Source organism: Talpa europaea (assembly GCF_964194135.1).
Source record: "Talpa europaea genome assembly, chromosome: 2".
Lineage (NCBI taxonomy): Eukaryota > Metazoa > Chordata > Mammalia > Eulipotyphla > Talpidae > Talpa > Talpa europaea.
In genome coordinates, this window is record NC_140068.1 from 36,033,053 (window position 1) to 36,059,470 (window position 26,418).

Here is a 26,418-nt window from a genome sequence, read left to right on the forward strand (position 1 = left end):
CTACTTTCCCAGACGTTGTTCACAGGCTGCATATTGACGAAGGGCAGAGAAAAAATCCTCATAACTGATGTTTAGGTGGGAAGGCAAAGATCTGAAAATAAAGCAGAGGGAAAAATTAAATGATAAAAACTGTAATTTGGGGGGGTACCAGAGGGATAATGACCAAAAAGATCTTGATTAAGAGCAGAAATTATAGGCATACAGTATGTCAAACCAGTTCTAAGAAATCAAACTAGGAAATAATTCAAGTAAAAAATAATCATCTCTCCTTTTTTCCACACAAGAAAAGCAATATGTATTGAGAGATTCAGAATCTATTAAAATTTACACTAGATTAATTCAAAACTGGAAATCTATTTATAAAGCATCTCAAATTCACTTTTAAGAATTCTCTTTAGGGACTCCCCGGTGGCGCAGCGGTTGAGCGCTGGATTGCGAAGCTGCCCGCAGCCTCTGCAGCACAGGTTCAATCCCAGGCTGCTCCCCGGCCACCGGAGGAGGGTCCCACATGGCGCGCAGACCTCTCCTGCCGCCCGCTGCTCCCCTCAGCAGTGTACTTCGGTCCTTCTGCCTGCTCTGCTCTCCACTCATTCTCTCACCCTCCTACACTTCTGACTGTACCCAGTGCTTGTATAATAAATAAATAAAATAAATCTTTAATAAAAAAAAAAGAATTCTCTTTAAAAGCAAGCCAGTATTAAAAGGTTTTTGAAAGCTAGGCTTAACTCTGGCAAAGTAGCACAGCATTCTCACATGACTGTATTACAAAGTCATCAGGTGAGCAACCAACCAATAAGTGAACAATGTTTATCTCCAACATGTCCAGTTGCTCAAGCAGGGAAGTGCGGTATAAAACCACAGACTTTAAAGGCAGAGCGAATATTTAGTGAGATGGTTTCCCTTTAACTATTACAAACACTTAAAGCAATTTTTAATAATTAACATAAAGTCTATAATTTATACAGCTTTACTGTAAGGCTTTAGAAATTCCAAACTCTACCAAAGCTAAACACCTGGTCAGAGTACGAGGGTCACCTTCAGAATTCCAGCCATCATATGCACCACAAAAACAAGACCTGAACACACTGCCATAAACAAACTCCTGCCTGACCTCACAGCTCTCTGTAGCTGTGCTTTACCCACTACCCCCCACCACTTTACTGAGCTATAACTGACATATAATTTTTATCCTTCCTTTGCTAAGAATTCTGAAACAAGTGAACTGTTGTCCTCCAGTTCCCTTATCTCTTAATAATCTTCACTAGGAAGATTATATTATTTCTATCTTATTGACTCTACTGAGTGATATCCTTGAAGGACAAATTTAAGAACATTCTTGCTAAAGCTTGTTTCAAAGATCCTCGTCTACTACCCACTTTCATAAGCTTTCCTCATTTTACCCCCTCTATCAACAGCTTCACCTCCTATCCTCAAGAAGCATGTGGTATTCTCCTCACTGCCTCAGAAGCAATCTTATAATTCCCTAGCTGTTCCACACTTCTACTTCTCCATATTATAATTAAGACATTTTTTCCTGCTGTCACAGTGCTTACAGTCTGGTGGATGGTATGCAAACAGACAAACTTCAGATAGAGCTGTGACATACATATGCATCAACATCCATGGGAAAATCTGGTATGTGCTAGGCATGATTTCCATTATCAGATATTAAGTACTCAACTCTGTATTAAAACACCCATTTTACAAATCTAGAAAAGTTTTAATAGCTTCCCAAAGTCATGTTATTGTGCTGCATAGCCAAGATTCAAATCAAGACCTAACTGTTCTAAAACATACTCTTTCCTCCAAGCCACTCCAATCTCACAAATTACTGATGATACCTTTCTTGAAGCCCACTTGGAAGGCACCTGAAATGTCCTGGAAACCCCCTGAAGAACAAGAGACAAAAAAAAAAAAAAAAAGATGTCTACCATAAGAAAACCCAGAGTCAGGTGATAGGGTTTCTGACTCCACTTTAGCACAGGCCAGAGCAATCAATGTCTCTTCTCCATTTTCCTTGAGTATAAAATGAGGACGGACCAGACAATTTATAATCCTCCCTGACTCCCAACATGCTATCTGGTCTTTAATGCCTCTTTATTTTGCACCTGTCCTCCTGCTGCCCCAAGCCTGAAATAACCCTTAAAAGATCCACTGGTACTGTGTTCTTTGATGTACACTTTAGAGAGGCCTTCTATTCTCATAAGCTCAACTATTTCTACTTTCTAGGTACTGACAATCCCCAAGTGTTCATCTTTAGCCTTATCCAAGTATCGATTCCACATCTTTATCTGCCCTTTTAAGAGTTCCCATCTCAATAGACTATGGCCTCAAAATCACTTTTTTTTAAAATTTTTTAAAAAGATTTTATTTATTTATTTATACAAGCACTGGGTACAGTCAGAAGCATGGGAGGGTGAGAGAATTCACCAGAGCCAGAGCGGGCAGCAGAACAGACAGATTGACGAAATACACTGCTGAGGGGAGCAGCAGGAGTGGCAGGAGAGGTCTGCGCGCCATGTGGGACCCTCGCCGGTGGCCGGGGATTGAATTGGCGCTGCAGAGGCTGCGGGCTGCTTTGCAGCCCAGCGCTCAACCACTGCGCCACCAGGGGAGGTCCTCAAAATCACTTTATGCTTGAATTCAGTATCATCCCTTCAAAATGCTCCCTTCTTTCTGTTTTTTTTTCTTCTTCTCAGTAACACCACAATTCACCAAGACATTTAGACTGAAAACTTAGAGGAGCCATTTCCTTCCTTCTCTTTTAGCATAACTGTAATAGTAAAGTGTTAGACTTGCAATTATACTGGGCAAATATTCTTCATGAGAGCTAGAATTGGTAGTATATTCCACCTAAGATCCAGAATTTAAATGTATTTTAAGGCTACTACATCTCTATTTTAAATCAGGGGTTGGCAAACCAGCGCCTGAGCCCACCACCTGTTTTGCAAGTAAGGTTTTATTGCAACACGGTCATGCACATGTGTTTATGGATTGCCTGTGGTTGCTTGGCTATACTAGTCAGAGAGAGTAGTAGCTTGTAAGAGACTGTATGGCCTACAGAATCTAAAATATTTACCATCTGGCCCTTTACACAAAAATGTTGCCAAATTCTGTTCTAAGCAAGCAATTTATTCTCCTCACTGTAATCGCCCATAAATTAGTTAAAGCCTCTTCACTTCTCTTTTTAACCTCATTCTTTCCCAAACCCAATTTATCCTAGCATAGTTACCAAACAAATCTCTCAGAATCACCAAACCTATATTACTCTGCAGACTGCTTAAGCAAACTACACAAGCTCCTTATGTGCCATCTGAATCCCTCCCATTGTCAACATCCCAACGCTATTTGAATCCATCTTATCTACTATCTAACACTAACTCTGCTCTGAGAGAGCCATCTTTTTTTTTCTTTTTCTTTTTTTTAAAGATTTATTTATTTATATATACAAGAACCGGGGTACAGACCAGATGTGTGGGAGGGTAAGAGGATTCACCAGAGACAGAGCAGGGAACAGAACAGGCAGAGTGACGAAATACACTGCTGAGGGGAGCAGCAGCGCTGCAGAGGCTGCAGACAGCTTCACAGCACTGCGCTCAACTGCCTGTGCCACCAGGGGAGGCCCTGGGAGGGCCATTTCTTTAAAATGTTATGTTCATTCCCAACCTCCCAGTTTTTCCCCCTCTGCCCACACCTACATTTACTAACTTTTCTCTAATTACAAAAATTCTACCTTTTGTACATGCCCCTAATCAAACATATTTTCTCTAGAATCAACAAATTTGACCTACAGATATATCTTTCACTCCTAATCTCCTATGACAGTGTCATTATCAAGCTTTTGTACAACTACACACTCTCTTGTGTCTGCCATCATTTATCTTACCACTGATATTATGAAATACCTTAGAGAAAGAGTTCAGTACTGTAATTCCCACTGTATCTAGTGCAGTGCTGAGCTCAAGAAACACCTGCTGAATGAAACCAAAGCCAGTATACTTTTAATTACTTACATAATCTCAGTCAATCTGATGTGCCAGGGAAGAAAGCCTAATGTGCTGTCCACAGGACCAAACTTCAAGACTAAATCAGGATCAGGGAAACCATTTGAACCTTAGAAAGAAAGAATACACAAGCGCTTAATATGCACTACTTACAAATAAAATGACTAAGAGCAAAATCTGTCAAATTGGCTTCTTATGCTTTATATGTTTTCTCAAACGTTTCACTTGTCTATTTCCATACCTCCACCCACTGCCAAATATACTTTAGTAGCTATGTAACTTGTAAATGTAGAACGTTCTCTAAAAACCTCTTAACTGGACTGATTACCTGTTAAAGAGGGATAATTAATTTCTACGCTAAATCCTACAGGTAGCCCCCCAAAACCATCCATCTTTAAGCCCAAATGTTTTCAGGCATCTTAGAATGTACACTGCTTTTTAGGGGTGCAAATGCTTATTCTGGCCATATAATCAAAGAACTTCAGAGATGAAAGGAACTTAAAAAATTATCTACTATCCTTCCCCAGGCTCCTCATTTTATCACTAAGGACCCAGAATAACTAATACACAATTATCCAGGACAAATGATTTCAGTGTCCCCAGAGGCCCACCCCATGAGGGAAGGGAGATATATATCCGTCTCAACAAAGGCATGGCCATTTTGTTTTAAAAACTGGTTTCCATAGGAGACCTAGCTTGAGAATTAAAAAGGGGGCAAGTATATTTCACTTGCTTAAAAATAAAGTAAAATAAGTCTGAAGAGTCACAGGTCCTAGAGAGAAAACGTCGTAATCCAACAGTTTCGAATGCCCTCATACTTCTGCCACAAACCTTCTAGTCACACACCCTCTCCCGGGCTCAGTTCTTCACTTGCTAAATAAGGAGAGAGATCTAGACAGCACTGTCCAGCACTTTCAATTACTTTCTTAGCAAAGTCTCTTCAAAATCCACGTTCGTAGAGTTAATGGACTAAGCAGAAGAACAGATTACTCTGCTTGCTAAAATAGCAAATTGTCTTTAGTTTTAAAAAAAATGACAAAAACAGACTTCTGGCTAACAGTGGTATGCAAAGGGTACCTAATCCTATCCAAAATATCATGTATTAAACTACACAAAAACAATCATTTGAGGGAAATGGATATTGACCAAAAGCAGACAACTATTCTTTAGAAACAGCTAGCACTTCAGGTAAGAATGGGTAGAAGTTTTGGCCTGGCTGCCTGGGAATACTCCTAAGCCCCAAGCTTCTACCACCAACCAACTGATCATAATTGCAGTTGTACCAGCACAGGATGGCAACAAAAACCCAGCAAATTTGCTGTCTTAGCCAGAAGACAGGAACTTGGTTTGTAACTAGAGGTTATGGACTGGAGAAAGGGGGCAGTAAACACCAATGATTTTGCCAGCTAAAAGTGGCAGACTCAAAAGAGAAAGAATGAAAAAAATCCACAGCTTTGTTAGCCTCAGGTTAGAACCCCAGTTAGGGCACACAGCGTAATGGCTAGAAATTTAGCAGGGAGATGTAGATATAAGAACTCAGGTAAAATGCCCATATATTCATAACTGATTGCAAAACAGCACAAAGCTGGCGAGGGGCGGGCGGATGGGACAGACCACGAGGCGATATGAAAACCAAGTGAAAAGTAAAATCCAGAAGATTTGTAAACTGGTGGCAACTTTGAGTGCACTCTCCAACATCACACAAAATTCACTGAAGTCTTACAAATTCTGGGATGTACTAGTACAGCCAGTATACAAATCACTGGTTGACACAATAAGCTACAAAAACCCAAAATACATAAAGACCTCTTAAAAACTCAGTAATTAGACTAAGAACCCATTCAAAACAGGCAGAATATTTGAACAGGCACCTATAACAGAAACAATGTGAATGACAAGTTAGCATGTGAAAAATGCTCCACTAGTCATTAGGAAAATATGAATTAAAATCACAACTTCATACCCACAGAATGGCTAAAATTAAAAAAGAAAAAAACAACTGACAACACTGTGTCTTGGCAAGGACTATTCAAAGGTATGGCCTCTCTGGAAAAAATTTGGCAGTTTCTTAAAAGTTAAGTGCTCACTCACCACATGATCTAAACATCCCACTATTAGTTACTTACTCAATGGAAAGAAAAATATGTCCACATAAAGACTTGTATGTGAATGGCGATAACAGCATTATTCTAACAAGCCAAACAACTCAAATGATGGATAAATAAAATGTGGTATATTCATAAAATAGACCATGATTCAATATAAACAAAAAGTAATGAAGAACTAGCACATGCAACATGCGTGAAGCAAAAAATAAGCTGAGCAAACAAAGTAAGCCATAAAAGACTGCACTATATGATTCCAGTTATGTCAAATATTTAGAAAAGGCAAAAGTATAGTCAAAAAGTAGATCAGTAGTTGCCTTGTGTTGGGAACAGGAGTGGGGATTAACTGCAGTCACAAGAGAACACTTGTGGATAATAGTATCCAGAAGGTTTTCTGCCAGATTAATGAATTAATTCAAGGACTATGTACACTTTCATTTATCTTGGGCCTAATATCCTCTGAAAGCAAAGCTCAACACTTGAGCTATGGAGATAGGCTACCTTTGGTCCGTCCATCACTTTTAGGAGATTCTCATAAATTACTCTCTGGCTGTGCCTTACATAATCCAGGAAATGTAAACAACCCAGTAACCTCTGACCAGAAAACCTCTATAATGATCTATTTAAGTCTGTTCATTCAGCCTGAACACAGGAAGCAATAACAGAGATGAAGAGAGTAGAGGAAGAACTAAGTAGTCAGTGAAGGTAAGGAATTAGTAAAATCAAGACGTCAGAGAGAGACTGTGCTATGTGATGGACATGTGTCAAAGTGGAAGAAACAAAGAATGGAGAATTAAATAAATGACTGAGTTAGAAAATTCATGAGTAGTAAACAAGGTAAATGGAGAATCTAGTGCATAAACAAAAAATGTATGGCTGAAATTGTTTGACTATAGAAACTGTCAATGGACATGAATTTGTCAGAAATATTGTTTTTCTTCAAAACGATCTAGGGTAATGGCTAGTAAGCAGAAAGACCATAAAGTTAAGGCAAAACATTCCTGGAGGCATCTAAGACAATAAGCAAATTAAAGTCTTTTATAAACAGTTGAAGGAAAAAAATATATAACTTTATTTCATATATCATAATATAATAAATGTATCATATGGCACAACAGAAGCAAATTATCAAGACTTAGGAGGGAGCTGTAGGACTCCTCTAGTTAGAGGGAACTGATCAACAGTTCAAGCGGCCCATAAATTGCAACTGGCCTCTGAAGAAGGAGTAATTTTGTGTGACTGAGCCCTTAAACCTAACTCTAACTCCAGATGCTTAATATCTGAGTTGAACTGTTGGCTATCTAGCTGTTGTCTGGAGAATTAAGAATTCACTTTTGTAAAGGAAAACATCCCAGAACGAGGAAGGCTGATGAGAAAATACCTTATTTTCAAAATAATCCATCACTCCCCACCAAAAGCCCTCTCCAACCATTCTGTCCTTTATCAGTAAATTCTCATGCAAATGGCTTGACTACAACAAGTCTCACTATCTCAAAATCATTTCATATGTGGGTCTTTAAATTTTAGAAAAATTACAAGTAAAACAACAACAAAATCAAACTTTATACTATGAAAAAACCTAGATATTCTCCTCCATACTGTATCCTTGTGGGATAAAACTAAGAAGATAATATACATATACATAGACTTACTAAGTAAACTGTCTAACATATCTACATCCAAATCTGTGGATCTCTTTTGCTGCTGGGCTACTAACTGGCAAAAGTCCTGAGCAGCTCTCACAATATCTGCTTTTCCATCTTCAGGGGACAATACCTTCACGGCAGACTGGCAATTTAAAACTGGAAGAAAAACAAATATATTTATTAAAAAAAAACACTCTGTCCTGGGTAGTTTTCAAAATCAGTTTCAAGAAGTACTAAATTCAGACCAAAATAAAGGTACAGTTCCTATATTAAATAAGAATAATTTAGGCCCTTCAAATTCGGTACCAAAACAGTTATTCCCCTCAGAAAGGACCCACACACATGTGTATATATTTATATTCTGTCCTCTTTTCAGAGTTCTCAGAGACCTTACATATGTGAATAAATGCTCTAGAAAATAGGAACTTTTATTATAGGCTATCTTACAATTTCTACTAGTCTAAAATGCCACCTACAATCATAGTACAGTGAGCAAAAACAAGCGAGAAGACAAAAAATGAAGATTGTAGGGGAAAAAAATGTTTCAATGGGATATGCATCCATCTATAGTTCCCCTTATCAAAATGATTCTATGGAGTTATTTTACACTGATAGCATTTTAGGTAACTGACAGCAATGTTAAAGTCTTACTTATAGACATGCAAATTACTTCTTGACAGATAGAGGTTCAATTATCTTCCATCTAACCCCACAGAAAAACCAGTTTTGCTGCTATTTACATATTCATTTCAATTACTTCTGGCCTATATATAAATTGTACTCGTTCTTTGGATACATTTTTAAACCCATTATAAAATCTGCTTAGCTCCTAGTTGTTTATGAATTGAATAAAATGTTCAACATGTTCATTTTTTAATATCTATGAGACATGATTTTATCTTTTTCTGAAAATTATCTTTTAATAAGATGAAGAAAGAAAGCCCAAATCTGATGATTAAAGATGGTGACAATAAAGACTAACAGGCAGAAATGAATAAAGGAGTGGCAGAATTTGCCTTGAAACACAAACACATCTGCATATATTATTCAATTTTATTCTCATGCTTACCTTGATCATCTTTGTCATTACTATTTGCAAACTCTGGTGAGTATTTGGAACAATCTAAGCCCAGAAGTTCCTGCTGCTGTTTTAAAATTTCATCCATCAATCTAGAATTATTTCTTTTGAAAATACCTTAAAAAGAAAAAAGAGCAAGTAAATGCCAACTAGATTAATTTATCCTTTTCAATAACTAATGGATGCTTGTTATGAAAACAACACTGGATCCAAAAATGAACAAACTGTAAATAAGGCAGCAAGGACTAATCCTAACCTGGAATCTAAAATAAAAACACAATAAAATTCCGTTAATACAATAGTCTGGTTTCATGCTAGTAAGAACAGGGTGTCTATATGATGCATAAAAATTTAGACCTAGAAAAAAATTTAAAAGGTCATTTACTTGAAACCCTTAACAGATAGCGACAGTGAGACCCAACATTCTCAAAGGACTTCCTCAAGAATGTAATCTGTAGTACAAACACATCCTCCTGACTCCCGGTTACTATGTACATTCAATATTATTGTCTCCACTTGATTAGCTTTTTAATGGTAAGAGGAATTAATACAGTGTAAAAAGTAGGAAAATACAAAAATAACAAAACTGAAATTTACCAAATTCAAACAAAGTAAGGAAACACACTATAAAACAACTTTTTAATTCTTGCCAAGCATAGAAAAGTTAAAACTTTACTACTCGCATATCACTGGGAAAGATGACAGAACTGTGTGACATATATTTACTATGAAACTGATGTCATTTTTGGAATCTGTGGGTTTGGAGTGCAGGGTCCTTGGGTTCACTCTGGGAAAGGTTTCACTAGAGCTCCCTTTTCAGCAACACATGGTGTGTTTCCCCCGTGAGTTTCTCCATGAGACAGAGACGGTAATTATATTCAAAGGGCAGGTTTATTAGGGAAAGGGACAAGAGAGTATAAGACACTTGTATACACACAAGGGGCAGAAAGGGCTGCCTCGAAAGGGGCAGGTTTGCTGAGAGAGGCCTGCATGGCTGCAGGCGGGCAGCCTAGAGGAGAGCTGCCTCTGCTGAGGGAGGTCAGTGAGGAGAAGCCCCAGCCTGGTACAGGTCACCGGGAGGCAGGAAGCTGCTGCCCTGCAGAGAGAGCTGGTGAAAAGAAGCACCTGCATAGTAACAAGTGGGCAGAGGAGTGCTGCCCCGAGCCTGGGCAGAGACTGCACTGACAGAGTTGTCTCCTATTTGGGAGGGGCTCATTCCTGGTGAGCCTTTGGGTTAGTTGCTGATTGTGGGTAAATATGTAGAATCTGAAAGGGAATGGAGATTCCACAGTGGGCTCAATCTCCATTATCTTCACCCTCAGGCCTGTGCTCCACTCCCTACAGCAGTCTGATCCTGCTTGGGTCTTATGCCTGCGATAAGGCACTGGCACCTAAGGGTCCCGACCTCTACAGCTGGGTTAATGGTCATGTTATTTTCCTCTAACCTCACCTCCTTGTGTGAGTCAGGTTCTGGTCTTGGGGCACCTCTTTTCCAGTCTTTCTGTTCTTGCCTCCATCAAAACTAACAGAGAGCTCTAACAAAACAAGTGACAAGTGGCTCATTTTGGAGAGGCAGCTTTTTAGTGGCCACTGCCTTTATAACCTTATCAAATGATCCTAACTCTAGATTCCCAGTCAGATCTGACTTTAAAGCAGCTCAAGGATTGACAGAAGGAGAGAACATAAAAATATACATGAAATAACAAAGAGTCAGCATGTGCTGTATACAACTGCCAGCTTGACAGTACATGTGCAATAGTAGTCCAAAGATAAAAACGCAGACTCCTTTGGTAGGGGAAAGCTTTGTAATCCCAGAAAGTTAACAAGAAGAAAATTAAGAAGATATTCAGTTGGGGGGAAATGTGTACGAAAAAGCACTGAACACTCAAAAGACAGAAAAATAATGCTTGTGCAAAGGATCTGAAAAAAGGGATATGGGGACGGGCCTAATTTTTACTTCATTTGTCTACCAAACAAACAGGTAACCAATGATTCCCAAGCAATGTGGAAATGTATAAAAATGTATATACTTAAGAAAATTAACTTGTGGGCCTCCCAGGTGGCGCAGCGGTTGAGCGCTGGGTTGCGAAGCTGCCCGCGGCCTCTGCAGCGCCGGTTCGATCCCCGGCTGCTCCCCGGCCACCGGGGGAGGGTCCCACATGGCGCGCAGACCTCTCCTGTCGCCCACTGCTCCCCTCAGCAGTGTACTTCGGTCCTTCTGCCTGTTCTGCTCCCTGCTCTGGCTCTGGTGAATTCACTCACCCTTCCGGCTTCTGACTGTACCCAGTGCATGTATAAACCAAACAAACAAACAAACAAATAGATAAATAAATAAGACATGCCTCTAGAAAATTAAAAAAAAAAAAAAAAAGAAAATTAACTTGTGAAGCCAGAAGACTACTACAGTAATCCAGGCATGGTTTGATGAAGCGATGGAAAACCATTCACTACAAAGGAAGAACTGAGAATAAAGAGAATGACTTCAGTAGAGGTGAACAGAGAAAATTCCGTGGCTTTTGGAATTCCAAATTTTGGCTTTTGGAATACCAAAATTCTTGGTAACAAAAAAGAAAAAAAAATAACTTTTAAGTGGGGAAACTCTGCAGAGAACTAGTTTTCAGGTTTAGTTTTAAACAACAAATGATAGAATGTTTAGGTGGGGGTATTGTGAAAATGCCTAAAACACATGGGGGGAAGACCACTCAGGTGCTATCAGCACCAGGTGGGCAGGGATCTTGTCTGTTTTGCTCATCACTGACTAGCACAGAGCCTAGCACAGAACAGATACTCAAACAATAAGCCAGAAATTGGTTGAGAGACTGGAAAGGTCTTTTTAGGGTAAGTGACATTTCAACTGGTCCATAAAGAATAAGATATGCACTTGGGAATCACCATGCTTCATGAGAAAGCCATACAAGCAAGAAATGACAAATAACATCTTCAAAGGTAAGGAAGGATAAATGGAGAAAAGCAGAGGGCTGAGGAGGTGGTTCCTTATTAAAGTCCACAATCCTGATACTGTAAATTTGGAGATAGAAAAGTGAACATTGTGTAGCATCCATACCCAGAGCAAAATTAAACAACAACAACAAAAATTCCCAAATAAAAACACAAATTTTAAAGAGAGGTGATTAAATATCAAGAGCTGTGTGAATAACAATGTTTAGAAAAGTAATACCTGCATAGCCATACAAATGTGTAGGATATAACAACCATTACCTCAAGTCAATCATAAAATTCACATGACAAAAAATACAAAAGCAGGTACAACCAAACAACATACAAATACAAGTTTATAAATATTAGGCCATTTCACATCACACTGATCCTTTCCTATATTGAAGTCGTGTTTCAGTTTTTACCAATTCACTCATCTTCACCTTCGCTTCCAGATTAAAACTGGAAAGCTTTTCAGGAATGCTTGCTCTTTCCAAGGCAATGGATAGCATTCTTTATCATCGAAATGGTTGCTACCTTTTCTCAATCTCTAGCCTTGCCTTCTCAATCTTTCTGAAGTGTTACCATAAAAGATCATATGGCTTCCTTCTCAAAATTCTATCCTTATCCCAGGTTGTGTGAATGTCCCAATTTACTCCTGAATGACTCCCTTCTCAACTGGCACTAAAACCTTCTCTACACCTAGGCTGGTATTATTCCCCAGAGCTCCTATCTCAGTCCTCTCTCTCTCTGTCCATGGGATCCTCCTCCTGTGATCTAATCATTCGCAGGACTTTCAAACCATCTGGGGTCAGGACAAGGGTTAGATGAATAAGGCAAAATTTACAAAGGGAGTCACACACATCCTAATTAAGATAAATAAGAATTTAGTATCTTTAACAAATTAATGCAAAAACATCCAAAATGAACAAAACAAAAATTTTAATGCAAACAGAATCAGCATTTAGTTCCTAACAATTCCAGTTCATTCAAACATCTAATTCTACCTAGAAGTTCTACAAGCATCTAAAACTTGGTAGCTTATCTTTTAAAGTTAGCACTAATACTTCTATTACAACAAGTTTGGGTTTTTTTTTTAAATGGAGTAGTATTAAAAATGTAGAACTTGTATGTACTTAGGCACAAGACCTAGAAGACAACAAGCAATATGAGAACAGTAAATGTGTAAGAGATGGTGAGGAAATATGTGATTTTAAATCAAAACTGCTGTAAAGCTGTTTGTATAAATTAAAAAAAAAAATCCCTTCTTGTCCTATTTCTAACAGAACCTGCCCAATCACCTAGGCACATCTTTACCTAACAATATCACTACCTCACCTCTCATACATAGTGCTATTAATATGCTAAATCAATATACTTTCTACAGCAAGGATTCCTGTATACAGCTCCTTTTGTCCACTGTCCCTAGAGTTTCAAGCAACAGTCTACTTTATAGTATCACAACCATCTTCTAATGGGTATTCCTGCCCTGCTAGCTAGCATGTTATCACTACATTGATAACCAGATTAATCTTCTTTGCGTACACCTTCAATCCTGGCACATTCCAACTTTGTATGTCTTCAATGGCTCCCAAAATGCTTAATATATCAAGAACAAACTGCTCAGAACAGCATTAACATGCTATGCTTCCACACTTTGTGGGTGGAAATAATTTATGGAAAAAAATGTATCTTCCCATTTCTGTGGAACCCTCTATCCTCAGCAAAACAGAACTGCCTTATGTTCCCTGAAAAACACAATGACTCCAATCATCCTCCTTTATGTTACATCCCACCCCCACCTGTAAAGTTCTAATTCTTCAAATGAAGTGTCACCCTAAAGAAGTCCTTCCCCAACCTGATGCGCCTCATTTCTCCTCAGACTCACCTTTACCCTCTCCAAATGCATCCCCTTTGTTCAAACTCCGTCATAAACAAACTTTCTACTTTCTCTTACAGAAAGAGCTTAACTACCCTACTGAACTAGGATCTCACTTGTGCCTCTTTCCCCCTAAAATCACCTCGCAAATTGTTGGAGTTCAATGTTTATTTAGTAAACTGAACTATCAGTGCACAAAGTGCCACCTAAAAACAAAACCTAAAGGGACATGTCACTGAATGGAATTTTCAAAGTTTCCAGGAAACTCTCACAAGAGCAGATGCTTCCTTATTGCACAGAGACAGAAATTCTATTAAAAAGGAAGACTACTACTGGGAGTCAGCATTACAGAGAGTCTTTTATAAAAAGAAGACTTTCATAAAATTATTTAAACAGGACCTTTGTCTTAGCTGATTTGAATGAAGAGATTAAAATCGGAGAAGTGCTAAAGGCATAGATAAAACATTATCACCAAGATGACTCTTGATACCTCCTAACAGGACCTCCATTGTAATCTGATTACACTACAAGACTGTACTTATTCATAAGCAGTATTATCAGCTTACAATTTTTTTCAGGATCCAAAGTGTACACACACACATGCACACATGTACTTCAAATGACACGTAAGTAATGCAATTTGAGTGCCTTTGAATGAGACAGGTCAATCCTCAAGGATAACATCTCATGATACTTGACAGATATCCATACTTATGAAATTTTTTATATATCTTAATTCATTTGGTTTGCCTTCACAGAATCTAAAGTTAGAATGATGTAATAAAAAGGAAAGAAATTTTCGGGCCTCCCCTGGTGGCACAGTGGTTGAGCGCTGGGCTGCAAAGCTGCCTGCAGCCTCTGCAGCGCCGGTTCGATCACATGGTGCGCAGACCTCTCCTGCCGTGCCTGCTGTTCCCCTCAGCAGTGCACTTCGTTCCTTCTGCCTGTTCTGCTCCCCGCTCTGGCTCTGGTGAATTCTCTCACCCTCCCATGCTTCTGACTGTACCCAGTGCTTGTATAAATAAATAAATATTTTTTAAAAAAAAAAGAAATTTTCACAAGTCATTTATGTAAAAGAAGCAGATACATTTATTCAAAAATAACTGATCTAAGGGAAATTGTGCAAATAAATTTTTTAGAAAACTGTACTTCACAGAACTACATATTTAGTAGTGCACTACAAGAATCCCATCCTTTTACAGATGATGAAATATGCTCAGAAAGTTTAAATAAATATCCTTAGTCAAGAGTCTTAAGATTCTGGCTTAAGATTAGTTCACCACCAAATACAGAGTTCACAACTATTTCTAATGCTGATCAACAATGTTACAACCACTTTACTATTAAAATTTGAATTTAATAGAGTTCAGTTCAAAAAGTTGAACTTCATTAAATAAAAACCGCCATTTTTTTCACAAATGAGCAGCATCTTTTAAAAAAACTAGAATTCTTTTTAAAAACACTTTTAGAAAGGTCCACAGGACTAACGGTTATTTGCATTCCTCAAGAATGAATTGGGAATCAAAAGTCCCTACAATAATAATTTTAAAAATATTACATTGTATATTATGTTGCTCTACATCTCCCTCTCATGTACTCTCAATTTCCCAGGAAGAAACTACAGGGAAAGACATATAAAAATATATATATATAAATCAGTCATTTTTGAAAACAAATACATGCACACAAGCAAGAAAATCTACAATTTCCTTTAAAAATATAAAATCCTATGGTAAAAAATTTGCACCTCAAAGACTAATGTTTTTTGGTATTTCCTAATAAACATTAGCTATGCATTTTGGATGTTATATGGAAACTACCCTTTTCCCCCAGGAAACAACTGTTTTAAATTCTAGTACAAAAAAATTGTATGAGATGCTCAAAGTTTAAACAATAAGAATGTCCTCTCCCCCTCATTCTACCAAACTGAACATCCTCTAACCTACCCATTATAACACTATTTCCAGTTTGTAATATTGTCTAGTCTTTGTCTATATGCATGTGTAATTCTGATGGCATATGTGATCATGCGACTTTATATCCTGTTTTTTTCCACTTTGATATCATGAATCCTTCCTTGATTTCATGAGTGCTTTAACAACTGCATTATTTAACCAAAAGGGTCTAGTGATCTTGCTCCGTTCTTGAAATATAAAAAGCAGTATTTCTGCAGCAGAGATCATAACTACTATTAGATATTGCATATTCTCACAGCATTTAAATTTTCAGGAAAAGAAAAACACTAATATAATAATTAAGTAGAAGGAGAGGCATCACGAGGCCATAGATATAGGCAAAGGTCATATCATTAAAGTGTCTAAGAGCCCTCAGAATGAGTTCTGAAAACATTTCAGAAACAATGAGAAGCAGATTAAAGGTTTTATTCAAAGATGAATGATATTACCAAAAAAGATCACTTTGCTAGTGGGTGAAGTACAGATTATACAGGATAGAATAGAAATGAAAAGCAGTTAGGCTACAGCAATAATCCAGGTAAAAGGTAGTAATTCAAACTAGGGTGGCTGCATGGAGAACCAAAAGAAGTGGCAAATTTGGATATAGTCAAGAAGTAAGCCAAGAAGGCCTGTGGACAGATTTACAGGTGGAACATGATATAAGGAAAAATTCATACATGACATCTAAGTTTTTATCTTCAACAACTGGTTGGAAGATAGTATATTTTCTGAGATGGGAGAAACAGGGAGAAAGAGAGAGAGCGAGAGAGGGAGAGAGAGAGAGAGAGAGAGAATGTGAGAGAGAGGGGGGCTTGGCAGAGGAGGAAATTCAAGAGTATTGTTTTGAACATGTTAAGCATTTTAAGATGCCTAGTAAAAGTGGAGTTATTAGATAAGGAGTTGAATACAGGAAAATGGAATTATGTGAGAGATCAGGATGAGTGATGCAAATATGCGTGTGAGCATATAAACATTAAAAGGCACAGATTGAAGAAATCATCTGGGACAGTGATCAGCAAACTACTGTTATTTTGGAACACTGCCACACCCATGCTATTTTTTACTGCATTGGCAGAGTTGAATAGTTGTGACATGGACCATACCCTACTAAATCTAAAATATTTACTAGCCCTTCAAGAACACTGGGATAGATATGCAAATTAAGTCAGAAGTAGACAATCACCAAATGGCTTTACTGGTCAGGTGGAATATAGAGGGGAAAATGTGATCAAACAAAACAAAACCAAAATTAAATCCTTGACACCTGACTGCAAAACTGAGGCAACCAGAAGGGCAGAGTGGTGGAGTGGAAGTGAGGAAGAGCAGGTGGGCCCAATGTAGCATGGAGGACTACATGGTGGTGGACAAGGTGTGAAAACATGCATTTGAAAAGGTCTCAACCTGTAAGCCCTAAAACAAATACAATGCTGTAAATCGACTTTACCCCAAAACTTAAAAAACTTAAAAAAAAAAAAAGAACAAATTTGCTGACCCCGATCCAGGAGACAGTGAGCAACAGAAAGACGACGACATACATACAGCACAAAACTCTAAAACACCCCAAAGCTTAGAAGTGGAACATACAGGAAGCCAGACATAAGGCTCAGAAGCAATATAGTAAGAAATCCCAAGCATGTGTGGTGTCATAGAAGTTGAGAGAGAAAATATTTCAGAGTGGCATTAAGGTATTCCCAACCCACCTCTTAGATTGTGGCTGATAATTGAACACAGGTTTCAACTGCACAGGTACAGTTATACTTAAATTTATTTTTTCTATTCATAAGTTCCGCACTCACATGACACACAAACAATGTAACAGGAAATGAAATATTCATATGTGGATTTTCAAGTGAGGAGTAGTGAGCACCCCTAACATCTTCATTGTTCAGGGTCAGTGCCCTTAACTCCTAAGTTGTTCAAGGGTCAACTATATATACTATATATAGGTACCTTACTGGATTCCTCTAAAATTTTTACTGTATTAGATAAAGGGGCCTCCCCGGTGGCGCAGCGGTTGAGCGCTGGGTTGCGAAGCTGCCCGCAGCCTCTGCAGCGCCTTGGATCCCCGGCTGCTCCCCAGCCACCGGAGGAGGGTCCCACATGGCGTGCAGACCTCTCCTGCTGCCCACTGCTCCCTCAGCAGTGTACTTCGGTCCTTCTGCCTGTTCTGCTCTCCACTCTGGCTCTGGTGAATTCTCTCACCCTCCCGTGCTTCTGACTGTACACAGTGCATGTATAAACAAAACAAACAAACAAATAAATAAATAAAACATGCCTCTATTAAAAAAAACTTAAAATTTTTACTGTATTAGATAAAATGACATTTTAGAAATATTTATAGGTTTTAATATTTACTTTACTCTTAAACTCACATGTATACAATTAGCTGGTAATAAAGCCAACACATACATACATTTTTTTCAAATTAAAGGAACCGAATAACCAGGATTTTAATACTGAATTTTAATTAAGTATTCATTCAGTCAGCAAATCTTATCTGTATCCCTTAAAATACTGCTTTTAAAAAAATTTATGTGACACAGGTAATCTTTTAAGATAATCTTTTAAGATACACATTTTTGTATCTTTTTTGAAATATGAAATTAGAATTTTTACTCTAATTATTCCTTCCCTTCTAAAGAAAAGTTTTTAAAGAAATATCTTAACTGCAAGTGTTTATTAGAAAAAGAGAAGGGAGAAAGTAAGATAAACACTGAAACAATCTCTTGTAGTTCTAAAGCATCTCAAAAATACAGAATTAAAGTATTCTGTTTATAAATAAATGCCCACCTTCAAAATGGCCTACACTTTCTTGTTAAAACAGACACCTAAGTAAGTTACCTAGCGGTTACCCTCATTTGATTACTCTAACAACACAATTATAATGCTATTAGAGGTAATCTTCAGAGAAGAAAACATATACTTACGAGGTAATTATTTAAAATGAAAAAAATGTACCATTAAAATTTTACATGACTTAAGTAGTCATAACAAAATAAATCCTGTAATCTATTAAACAATTTTATTTCAAGAGAGAGCCCTAGGACACTTCACAGAACAACAATTACAATGGCATTAGTATGTTGTAGCAAGGAAACAGGGCATGTGTCTTGGTGGTCCAGGAAACATAATGGGATGAGAACTGTATTTGAAATTCCAGCTCTTTAGCAGGAGAGATGTATAAAATGAACAAGTCACATAAGCTTTCTCTGTCTCTGGTTGTATGTTTTAAAACTTTAAACATTTTAAAATTGAGAATATCTTTTTTTTTTAATTTTTTTTTATAGAGGCATGTTTTTATTTATTTGTTTGTTTGTTTGTTTATACATGCACTGGGTACAGTCAGAAGCGCAGGAGGGTGAGAGAATTCACCAGAGCCAGAGCGGGGAGCAGAGCAGGCAGAAGGACCGAAGTACACTGCTGAGGGGAGCAGCGGGCGGCAGGAGAGGTCTGCGCGCCATGTGGGACCCTCCTCCAGTGGCCGGGGAGCAGCCGGGGATCGAACCGGCGCCGCAGAGGCCGTGGGCAGCTTCGCAACCCAGCGCTCAACCGCTGCGCCACAGGGGGGGCCCTAAAATTGAGAATATCTTCACACACTCTGCTGACCTGACCAAAAAATAGCTAAATACAGAGCAGGAGCTCCACACAGGTTAGCAGTTTAAGAGAGTAGTATGTGTCCTATGACTCATAGAATGAATGTTTGTAGTAGAGGTATGAAGAAAATTCTTTTTCCCTTTAAATATCTTTTACAAAAATTCTTTCTATCACTACTTACCTGTAGATAAGTACTGCTTTACGAGGACTTTCACATAATCCCAACATAATCAGAAATAGTACTCTCTTGTTTCTCTTACAAGTGGAAGTCAGTATAACATAATGGTTACGTACAAAAGCTTTGAAATAAAATCTGGTTCAAATTCTAGATCTGCTTCTTACTAGATAAGGATTCTTGACTTTCTAAGCCTGGTTCCTGATTTATAAAACTGCTAAGGATTTAATGCACTTCTTTGCATAGTGGCTGGTACACACTACAAAATCAACAATTATTGCTATTAAGTAAAAGTTTATTTTCATAGTATTATGGTTAAACAGAATAAAACTCAGTGAATGAGATCTTTTCAAAAGAATAAAAACAGAATACAGCTTTTTTCAAAGACAGAGCAAAACTGGGGCTAGATCAGTCTAGTGTGGCTACCAAAAAGGCAATAGTCACAAGGTATATACAAAGATCAGTAACAGCCTTCTGATAGGTAGTCAGCCCTCTGGCAGAAAAAAAGAGAAGAGGGAGTGCTTTAACCACAGGATGCTAAGATAAATGTAAAATTCTGTACAGAAGTGAGCTGCACAAATGTGAAGACTATGAGTAGGATGTTCCTTTACATGAGGGGATGGAAGTATTCTAATTCATATTGTTTGTTATAACAAAATGTAATCACATTATATTTAGATTTTCAACACTTCCTGAAACTCTTTCAACATAAGAATACTTAATGATAACATATTTCCAATAGCATCTGTGTCAGTGTGCCAAGTGAGTAAACTAGGGCAAACTATGTTCATCTCCCTCCATTACTGTAAGCCTTCTGGCTATTCATGTTGGGAAACAAATTGCAATTCAGTATTATTCTTATCTACAGGAAATGCAGCCTTCTTTCAATTCAGAGAATACATACTGACTAACCATTACACGCATTAACACTAAGCTACCCACTGGAGGAGAAGCAAAAATAAGAGTAAGTATCATCTGCAGGGCCTCCCTGGTGGCGGAGGGGTTAAAGTTTCAGCACCATCAAGCTATCTCCAGCCACTGTAGGATGAGTTCCATCCCTGGCCAGGGAGCTGACCCAGTTCTTGTATGCATGAAATAAATAAATCTTTAAAAAACAAAACAAAACTGGGGTGTAGGTCAGAAGTGCGGGGGTTGAGAGGATTCACCAGAGAAAGTGGGGAGCAGAACAGGCAGATATACTGAAATACAATGCTGAGGGGAGCAGCAGGAGAGACAGGAGAGGTCTGTTGCACCATGTGGGTTGCTCCCTGGCTAGCTGGGGATCAAACTCATGCTGCAGTGGCTGGCGACAGCTTGATAGCACCATCTTTAATTCCAGGGAAGACCAACTACACCTCAGTTCTTGTATGCATAAATAAAATAAATCTTTAAAAAAAAAAAAGTAAATAGCATCTGCAGAGTTTAAAATCTAGTAAGAAAATTGAGGCACATATGATTACTTTATAAAATAAAGAACAAGTTCTGAGGAGCTTCAAAGATAGATCAAGATTAGGAATTGAGGGCCTCCCTGCTGGTGCAACGGGTTAAGCTCAGCACTATGAAGCTATCCACAGCTCCTGCAGCTTGAGTTCAATCTCCCGGCCGGCTAGGGAGCTACCCACATTGCACAGCAGACCTCTCCTGCCTCACCCGCTGTTCCCCTCAGCAGTGTGCTTCTGCACCCAGTTCTTGTATGCATAAATAAATCTTTAAAAAAAAAGATTAGGAATTGAATAGTCAAGAGAGACTTTATAAGAGGTGACAGGATGAATTTACAAGGATCAATGAATGATAGCCTTCTGATAAGCAGAGCTTGTGCCAGGAAAAGAAGCCACTCCAGGAGGAGAGAATATTGAGTAACCTGAATGTCGATGCAGCAAAAGGTATATAAAAGGTATATAAAACAGAGAGAAATGTGCTGGGCAGACCTACTAAAATTTTGGGTGAGAAATCTCTAGCCAAAAACCATTTCATAAGAACATATTACAGATTTACAACTATGGAAACGACACTAGAAAGAGGAATACAAAAGATTTCTATTGTCTTGCTGCTAACTAGCCACATAGAAGGCAATGCCTTATTCCAGAGCACTTCGGTTTACAGTAAGAAATACTAAGATTTCACCCAGATTATCCGCACTCATGAAAACAAACAGGAAGGTTGAATATTTGATGTAATCCAAGTAGCACAGCACCCAGACTTGTGTTAGGGTCACACTTCAGTGTGCAGAATATTACAGAGGTGGCTTTTCTCTCCTTAAATAAAATCTCTGCTGCTCGTTTAACATTAACACACTAACTTAATTTTTAGTAGATATCCCTAACTTGAAATATCTTAACTCCAAAGAGATACCATTTCCTGTACTCCTTTGTATCCTGGTGCTTTATAATACAGTAGGTACTAGCAGCATTATTAAGTATATCAACATATCAACAGGACTTTTTAAAAATAAATAAATGTCTCTATATAAACAGGCTAAAATAAGTTTTCTTGGGAAAACTTAAGAATCTACATCCCCTGAAATGAACACTTTTCCTCACATAGCCACATGGCTTGCTGCCTCACTTCTTTCAGATCCGTACTTATTCAAAAGTGAATGAGATTTTCTGTGGTTACCCTATTTTAAATGCACCCCCTCTACCACCAATAACTTTTCACATTCCTATTTCCCTCCCCTGCTTTATTTTTCCTCATTGCACTTATCATCTAATATACCACATATTTTATTCAATTCTAGTATTTATCATATTTCCACTAAAATATAAATTCAGTAAGCACAGAGATTTTTGTCTATCTTACTCACTGCTGGACCCCCCATGCTAGGAACAGTGCCTGGTACTTAACAAATGTCCACTGTCACCTATTAAATGAATCAACCAATCAATCAAAACAAAGAAAGAGAAACTCAAAAGTTTCTTAATTCAAACAGTCATCTCTTAAAAATTAACACTTCTTATATAGTAGGACATAGTGTCCTAAATTCATTCACCAAAAACTCCTTTTGGTTATCAGTCAACATTTGGTTAGCTTGACTTCCTTTTCATTAACAATCTCTTTTTTTTTTCCCCAGTGAACATAACACAGGATACTTCTGAATCACATCAGCAATTCAGTAACAGGAATTGCCGGAACAAGGAAGTGTAGCAATACTATAATCTGTGCTAGCAGGCAGAGTCACCAAGTTAAACTACTCATTACATGTTTTCACTTTACCAGAAGGTAAAGGTTCTTGCTTTAAAAAGTGTTTCACTTATAAGTCAATTCACCATGTTGCTTAAAGACTTTAATTTCCATTTCTGCTCATTTAATTTTTCCCCCAGACAGTATTTCTGTGGCATTGGTTTAAGCAAAGATTATGTCGCCACCTAACAAGTCTCATGATTTCTATCTACTGGCCTTCTGAGTTATTTGGCAATTTCCATAAAATGTTGGCCACTGAGTATTTTAAACTTTACCCTACAGGGTAAACCATCATTTGATAGGACAGGCCACTGAGTCACCATATTCCTCACAGGATGCAAGGAAGGTGATAGGTTAATCAAAGGTCACGCTAATACCCTGTGAAAGTTACTGTCCAACCTCCACCCACATTTTCTGGCAAAACCAGCATTCAAATCTACCTATTTGACAAAGACTCAAAGGTGGAAATCAAGTTGTAGTTTCTGTGGGACACACCAGTAATTTAAGTTACAGAACAGAAGATAAAACATAAGCTATCTTCAGGGCCTCCCCGGTGGCGCAGCGGTTGGGCGCTGGGTTGCGAGGCTGCCCGTGGCCTCTGCGGCGCCGGTTCGATCCCCGGCTGCTCCCCGGCCGCCGGAGGAGGGTCCCACATGGCGCGCAGACCTCTCCTGCCGCCCGCTGCTCCCCTCAGCAGTGTGCTTCGGTCCTTCTGCCTGCTCTGCTCCCCGCTCTGGCTCTGGTGAATTCTCTCACCCTCCCGCGCTTCTGACTCTACCCAGTGCTTGTATAAACAGAGCAAACAAATAAATAAATAAAACATGCCTCTATTAAAAAAAAAGAAAAAAAAAAAACATAAGCTATCTTCAGCAATACTCCTAAATCACTTTTTAAAAAAGATTTATTTATTTATGCACTCAAGAACTGGGGTACAGGCCAGATGTGTGGGGGGTGAGAGGATTCATCAGAGACAGAGTGGGGAGGAGAACAGGCAGACTGACTGAAATACACTGCTGAGGGGAGCAGCAGGAGAGACAGGAGGGCTCTGCTGCACCTAGTGGGTTGCTCCCTGGCCAGCGGCTGGGGATTACTTCACAGGCTGGGGATTACTTCACAGCGCTGTGTTTAACCCCTTGCGCCACTGGGGAGGCCCCCAATACTCCCAAATCACTTATCACATCTTTATTTCTAGGGAAATTGCAATGCTTTCAGGATTTGCTTGAAACCCAAACCTGACATTTTAGAGACTTCTCAATCTTATCTCCTCATTCTTCAGTCTTGGGTTTAAATCCCATCTCCTCTGCAGCTCACCCCTTTTCTCATAGTAATTACTTACCCCCAATACTTATTATTAAAATATCATTTATGTGACTGTCTATTCACCACAAGCCTGAGAGTCCATGAAATTAAATGTAACATTCCAACAGGCACAGTAATTTAGATTTGCAGCCACCCCATTAGGTACTGAATTTTATTCCTTCAATAACAGGACGATTATTGTGCCACGTACTGTACGTACGTGGTCACCGAGGATCAAGGATCGCACACCTTCCCAGATCTCCTGTGTCAGAAGATGGCCATTTCCCGTCGGTCTATACAGCCTCATATTCTTTTCATAAGCCCAGTTCATATATTACCTGGTCTCAGCCACAGAAATCCTTCACGACCTGACTGCGAGTTAAGAACACGCCCTGAACTTCACTCTCTGAAGAAACACTATAAGCACACACTGATTAAAATTTCAGCCTCCCTTCACGACTTTGGCAAATCAAGTTTGATGAGGCAAATCAAACACGGTATACAGACACCATCTACCTTGCGGAGGCATTGTAAAGAATAAGAGCTACTTTCCAGATGTACAGCAAGTGACTGACTCGAACTCTGGGTCTTCGTACGTGTTCAATAAACCTTATTCCTTCCTCGAAAGCGTCAGCACAGCAATTGGCAATTAAGGGCAGCGGGACAGGGCAACTGGCCGAGCCAGGGCGGCAGCAGGGCCAGGCGCCACCGGTACACCTGCGGGATGTGCGGTCCCCGACCCTCCAGAGCCTCACCTTGGTGGTCGTAGACGCTAATGTAAGAGATGCCCACGGCCATACACCACACCACGAGGCTCGCAATGTCCGAGAAGCTGGGCTCCTGCTCCTCCTCGGTGACCACCAGGCCCATGTGCACAGGCAGCTTCTCCAGGGAACGGCCGTCCGCGCGCCAGCGCAGCCGGGGGTGGGCGGCGGCCGGGCCGGGTCTCCCCCGCGGGTGCCGGTGGTGACGGCGGTTCTTGCCGACGGCCGGGGGCTTGCGGAGCGTGAAGCCGAGCGGCGCTAGGACCGCGGCGGTAGCTGCGCGGCAGCAGCGCCGCCAGATCCAGTTCCAGGTGCCGAACCGAACGCGGAGCCAGGAGGTGAGCGTGCGGTGCAGGCAGAGCAGAGCGTGCAGCACCCGCCACACCAGCTCGTACAGCCCCGTCATACTCTCGCGGCGCCCAGGCGCCCTCCTCCTTCTCCCTCCCACACCCGCGGCGCGACGGCTTTTTATCCGGCCCTGCGGCCGGCGCGGGCCATCGCTCCGCTTTCTCCCGCCCCCCACGCCCGAACCCCTTTCTTCTGCCAACACCTCACCTCGCCCCCGCCGCCATCTTCCTCCTACCTCGGCAGCCCCGCCCCCGCTAGTACATGGACGGTTCTGATTGGCCGACGTGGAACTCTGACGCGACTTCTGGGTCCGAGGATGTGGCCTAGGCCGGCGCGGAGAGGGGCGAAGTAGGCGGGCTGAAGCTCGAGCGCGCCCCCTAGGCGTCTGGAGGGTGAGGGAGCGGGCGAGGAAGCCCGACCCCGGGGCGACCCCGGGGCGTCCCCAGGGGTCCTCAGAGTCTCGATCTGAGTGGATTGGAAATTACAAATGCCACAAGGAACCTGGGAGTAGGAAGTAGTAGTAGCGGTGGGAAGTAGCTCTCAGCAAGTGTTAATGCTGGGGATCAGCCAAGGTCATCAAAAGGAAATGTCTGCAGACGCGGGAGTGTGACCGGTTAAAGAGGTTCTGCTACTGTTCTGTGGGCAAACCTTCTAGATGAGGCTTATGCTGCCCTGCGTGGGAGTGGGGCTCTTCAGTGTATTCCTGAAACACAGTTCTGACCACACCGGCCCCTCTAAATGGAATCCTTATTGCCTGTACCCCCATCCCTGAGTATATAAAAGAGAGATGCCCTCGCATGGCAGTCCCTCCCTTCAGACTTCATACAGCAAGTGATTGCTGACCACCAGCACGGCTGACCCCAGTTACCACCGCTATTTGATGGAAACTGCCAGTCCCCTCACACAGACTAACATTCCAGCCAGTCTGCTCTCCAAAGTGGTCCTCCTAGTCAGTTGTGTATTTCCCTGCTGCCAGTCTACCATTTTTGACCCTTTTGCTCAAGCTCTTACCTTCACCCGAATTCCTCTTTCCTAAGTAGCTATTGCCCCAACCCCCGCCGATTTCTCAAGACTCATTCTCCACACCATGTCCTCTATTCATTTCCTCCTGGCTCCCTATGAAGTTACAGACACTATAGCTCTTGCAACTTTCATATCTGTGAGGGTGCATGCATATAATATCATTGCATTGCATACGTAATTATGATACAGGTATTATGTTACATTTCTTTCTATAGTAAAACAATTGCATTTTTTAAAGATTTATTTATTTATTTATTTTAATTTATTTATTTATACAAGCACTGGGTACAGTCAGAAGCACAGGAGGGTGAGAGAATTCACCAGAGCCAGAGCAGGGAGCAGAGTAGGCAGAAGGACCGAAGTACACTGCTGAGGGGAGCAGCGGGCGGCAGGAGAGGTCTGCGCGCCACGTGGGACCCTCCTCCTGTGGC

The 26,418-nt window shown here is 40.1% G+C and overlaps 1 protein-coding gene across 1 annotated transcript; it reads right to left on the reverse strand.

The window, feature by feature from the left end:
* Positions 1–25,037, reverse strand: NUS1 (NUS1 dehydrodolichyl diphosphate synthase subunit; the record flags this gene model as incomplete). Its single annotated transcript, XM_084257730.1, has 5 exons — positions 24,608–25,037; positions 8,825–8,950; positions 7,762–7,911; positions 4,014–4,113; positions 1–91 (listed from the first exon to the last, which is right to left on the reverse strand). The coding sequence occupies exons 1-5, from the start codon at positions 25,020–25,022 to the stop codon at positions 1–3; spliced, it is 882 nt and encodes a 293-aa protein (XP_084113856.1). The 5' UTR covers positions 25,023–25,037.
* Positions 25,038–26,418: the final 1,381 nt, after the last annotated feature.